The sequence below is a fragment of the Gracilinanus agilis genome, chromosome 4 (genome assembly GCF_016433145.1).
Source record: "Gracilinanus agilis isolate LMUSP501 chromosome 4, AgileGrace, whole genome shotgun sequence".
Lineage (NCBI taxonomy): Eukaryota > Metazoa > Chordata > Mammalia > Didelphimorphia > Didelphidae > Gracilinanus > Gracilinanus agilis.
This window is the reverse complement of record NC_058133.1, coordinates 509,813,289-509,817,897: the sequence shown is the minus strand read 5'-3', so window position 1 is coordinate 509,817,897 and position 4,609 is coordinate 509,813,289. Positions and strand designations below refer to the sequence as shown.

Genomic DNA, 4,609 nt, shown 5'->3' with positions numbered 1-4,609 from the left:
TTTTACTATCTATTTCCTTCTTGAGCTCTGCCAGTTTCTCCTTTATGAATTTGGGTGCTATGCCACTTGGTGCATACATATTGAGCAGTGTTATTTCCTCATTGTTTATACTGCCTTTAATCAGGATGTAATGACCTTCCCTGTCTTTTTTAATCATATCTATTTTTACTTTGGCTTTGTCAGAAATCATAATAGCCACTCCTGCCTTCTTTTTCTCATTTGATGCCCAAAAGATTTTGCTCAAGCCCTGAACCTTAAACTTGTGTATGTCTACCCGTCTCATATGTGTTTCTTGTAGACAACATATGGTAGGATTTTGGTTTCTAATCCACTCTGCTATTTGCTTCCGTTTTATGGGCGAGTTCATCCCATTCACATTCAGAGTTATAATCTTCAGTTGTGCATTTGCTGACATTTTCGTATCCTCCTCTATTCCTACCCCTTCTCCTTAAACTATTTCCTTTAAAACCAGTGGTTTGCTATTAAGACCCTATCCCTTATCCCCTCCCTTGACTAACTTCCCTTTCTACCCCCTCCCTTATTTGCCCCCCTTTTTGTTTTTAATGGCTGTATGAATTCCCTCCCCCTTTTTCTCCCCTCCCTTTTTTGACCTCCCCACTCCCCTATTTCCCTTGATTTATCCCTTCTGACTTTCTCAGAAGGGTTAGATAAGAGTTTTATGTCCCAATGGATAGTATAGTCACTCTTCCCTCTCCAGGTTGATTACACTGAGAGTATGGTTTGATTATTACCTCTTAATGCTCTCTTCCTCTCCTTCTTATAATAGTATTTGTCCCCTCTCCTTCCCATGCCCTCTTTGTGTGTAATAGAATATCCTATTTTTCTTATTCACTCAAGTTTCTCTTGGTGTCCCCTGCTATTCACCCCCTCTTTCCCATCCCCCATGTCATCTTAGATTATTTAGTGTTCCACCCTCACCCTGTGAATTATTTTTCTGATTACTATAATAGTGAATACTATAATAGTGAGTAGAGTTCACTACAGAGAATTATACATAACATTTCTCTACATAGGAATACAGATAATTAGATCTTACTGAGGCCCTTAAAAAGGCAAACTTAAAAATTATAAGTTTTCTTTCTTTCCCCTCTGTTTCTTATTTACCTTTTCATGTTTCTCTCGATTTTTGTGGTTGGATATCAAACTTTCCATTTAGCCCTGGTCTTTTCTGTGCAAATACTTGGAATTCTTCAATTTTGTTGAATGCCCATACTTTCCCCTGGAAATATATAGTCAATTTTGATGGTTAGTTGATCCGTGGTTGTAGGCCAAGCTCTCTTGCCTTTCTGAATATTGTATTCCAGGCCTTACGGTCTTTTAGCGTGGAGGCTGCCAGATCCTGTGTGATCCTGATTGGTGTTCCTTGATATTTGAATTGTCTCTTTCTGGCTTCTTGTAAGATTTTTTCCTTTGCTTGAAAGCTCTTGAATTTTGCAATTATATTTCTGGGTGTTTTCTTTTCTTGATCAAATGTTGCAGGTGTTCTATGAATCCTTTCAATGTCTATATTGCCCTCTTGTTGTAGGACTTCAGGGCAATTTTGCTGAATAATTTCTTTTAGTATGGAGTCCAGGTTTCTATTAATTTCTGGTTTTTCTGGAAGACCAAATTGTCTCAAATTGTCTCTTCTAGACTGGTTTTCTTGGTCTGTCATTCTCTCATTGAGATATTTCATATTTCCTTCTTTTTTTTTCAGTCTTTTGACTTTGTTTTATTTGTTCTTGTTGTCTTGAGAGATCATTAGCTTCTAACTGCTCAATTCTAGCCTTTAGAGACTGGTTTTCAGCTATGATCTTTTGGTTTTCTTTTTCAATATGGTTCAATTTGCTTATCAGTTCATTTGATTTCTGAGCCTCACTTTCCAATTGCAAGATTTTACCTTTTAAACTGTTATTTTCTTGCCAGATCTCTTCCATCTTCCTCAGAATCTCAGTTTTGAACTCTTCCATAGCTTGTGACCCGTTTTCCTTATTTGAGGAGGGTCTGGATGCTTGTTTGTTCTCCTGCTCTGTTTGCTCGGTTGTCTGGATTTTCTCTGTGTAAAAGTTGTTTATCTTTCTCTTCTGAACTTCCTGAGTCTGAGTAGCCATCATTAGCCCAGCAGCTTCTCAGCTTTTTCCTCGCGCTCGGGGTCTGTCCGCGGTCTTTTGGCTCCTGAGGTCTGAGTTCTGGTTTTTTCCAAGGTCAAGCCCCCTGGTGGACCCCCTTGCTTGATCCTCTGCTGGAGGTTCCTTTACAAGTCTCAGGACACTGCTTCCACAGTCGTATACCCTTCTAGGCTGGTTCCCCACTCAGGGTTTCAGAGCTTTAGCTCGCGGCTGTGTCTGCCTCCTCCCACGCCTCCGTCACTCCCGCGCTCAGATTTCGCGTGCGTTCTTTGGCTTTTTGGGGTCCCAAATCTTGCTGCTCTCAGGAACAGGTCCTGGAGCTGCCAACGACTTGATGGGTGCCCCAAACTTGCTCTATTTCTTTTTAACTGTCTTCGGCGCTATAGGTGGTGTGTGTGGTAGGGGTGGGGGTGGGGTGGTTGCTCAGCCCGGGATTTAGTGAGAGCTGTTTCACCCCTTTATAGCATGGAAATGTCCCGATTCCACGTACCTTCCATGCTGCACCCTGTTGTGGGGTTCCTCCGTTCGTCTGGACTTGTTTTTATGTCCCCTTGAGGAGTTTTGTGTGTTTTGGTCAGGAGAGGTTAAGAGCTGCTTTTTACTCTGCCACCATCTTAACCCGGAACCTCCCTGTGTTCTTTTAATGTGGTTGCTAAGTCTTGTGTAATTCTGACTGTAGCTACACAGTATTTAAATTGTGTTTTTTTATTGTTGCTTGTAGTATTTTCACCTTAATCTAGGTACTATGGAACTTAGCAATGATGTTCCTATATGTTTTCATTTTGGGGTCTTTTTGAGGAGGTTATTGGTGAGTCCTTTCTATTTCTATTTGACTGTCTAGTTCTAGAATTTCTGGGTAGTTTTCCTTGATGATTTCTTGGAGTATAGTTTCTGAACTCCTTTTTTGGTTGGACTTCCTGGGAGTCCAATTCTTTTTATATTGTCTATCCTTGATCTATTTTCCAGGTCATTTGTCTTTGTGATAAGATGTTTCATATTTTCTTCTATATTTCATTCTTTTGCTTTTGCTTTGTTTTTTCTTCTTGTCTTAGGAAAGCATTAGCTTCTTTTCTTTCAAATCTAGTTCTTAATAGATTATTTTCTTCTGTGAGTTTCTGGACCTCCTTTTCCATTTGGTTGGTCTTTCATAATTTTCTTGATTTTCTTGCATTGCTCTTATTTTTTTCTAATTTGTCCTCAATTTCTCTAATTTGTTTTTTGAGGTCTTTTTATTTTTTTATTTTTTTTAAACCCTTGCCTTCCATCTTGGAGTCAATACTGTGTATTGGCTCCAAGGCAGAAGAGTGGCAAGGGTAGGCAATGGGGGTCAAGTGACTTGCCCAGGATCACACAGCTGGGAAGTTTCTGAGGCCAGATTTGAAACTAGGACCTCCCATCTCTAGGCCTGGCTCTCAATCCACTGAGCTGCCCAGCTGCCCCCTTTGAGGTCTTTTTAAAACTCTTTCAAAAGCTCTTTTTGAGCTTGTGGCCATTTATTGTATTTTTTTCTTTTTTGGTGTTATCAAAGTAGGTGTTTTTATTTCACTGTCCTCTGAGTTTGAATGTCCTCATAGTAGTTATCATCAATAGTTGGCTTCTTTCTTCTAAAAAATCTTAGTTGCTCCTCTCCACCAAAATCTTTAGTGAAGGCAAAGGATTTATATGATCTGAAGAGAAAATTCCACAAGAAATTATTAAACACTTTCTGTGGGCTGAGAGCTGTCCTAGGTACTGGGCTCCAAAGAAAAAAAACAAGCAGTACCTGCCTTATGGCAGCTCCTATTCTACTGTAGGGTGAGAGAACAGGTTCAGATATCAGCCATTCAACAATTTATAAGGTGCCTACTATATGTTATGTCCTTGGATTCCAAAGACAAAGAAGTGTGTATCCCTGACCTCCAAGAGCTTCTATGATGCATGTCATAGGTTTGCCATCACTGTCTTACTGACCAGTTTGCACCTCTCATACTCACTTCCCTTTCCTGTTTTCCTCAGAGAGTGTGTCCTATCAGCAGCAGGCAGCTGTGCCTCTGAGCTCAGAGACTCACGGAGGGGAAGATGTGGCCATCTTCGCAAGAGGTCCCCAAGCCCACCTATTCCATGGTGTGCAGGAGCAGACTTATGTGGCTCATGTTATGGCCTTTGCTGGCTGTCTGGAACCCTATGAGAACTGTGGACTCTCGTGGTACAATGGTAGCCCCCAGACATCAGTATCATTCCTGCTACTGATCCTTGCCTGGCCTTTCCTGCTATTAGCAGTTCAGCATTGATCTGGGACCAGTGAACAACCAACTACCATATCTTCCACCTCCTTCCAATGGCTTTCCTGGGTTACTGGCTCCTGCCACTGTGGAAGAGACCACCTGGACCCTGAAAGTACCCCACCAGGGACATGATGACTTCCAGCAAATAAATTAGGAATAAAATCCCCAAACCAAGACTACTCTTTTCACTGAGGCCATTCTCTGGCCCCTGGCATT

At 41.2% G+C, this 4,609-nt stretch overlaps 1 protein-coding gene across 1 annotated transcript in view; it reads left to right on the top strand.

Annotated features, from left to right (window-relative positions):
• LOC123247588 (intestinal-type alkaline phosphatase-like) overlaps positions 1 to 4,399 on the top strand; it is an 18,627-nt gene extending 14,228 nt beyond the window's left edge. The window contains exon 11 of the mRNA XM_044676529.1: positions 4,125 to 4,399. Within this exon, the coding sequence (XP_044532464.1) occupies positions 4,125 to 4,399 (275 nt within the window). The remainder of the gene's footprint in view (positions 1 to 4,124) is intronic.
• The last annotated feature ends 210 nt before the right edge of the window (positions 4,400 to 4,609 follow it).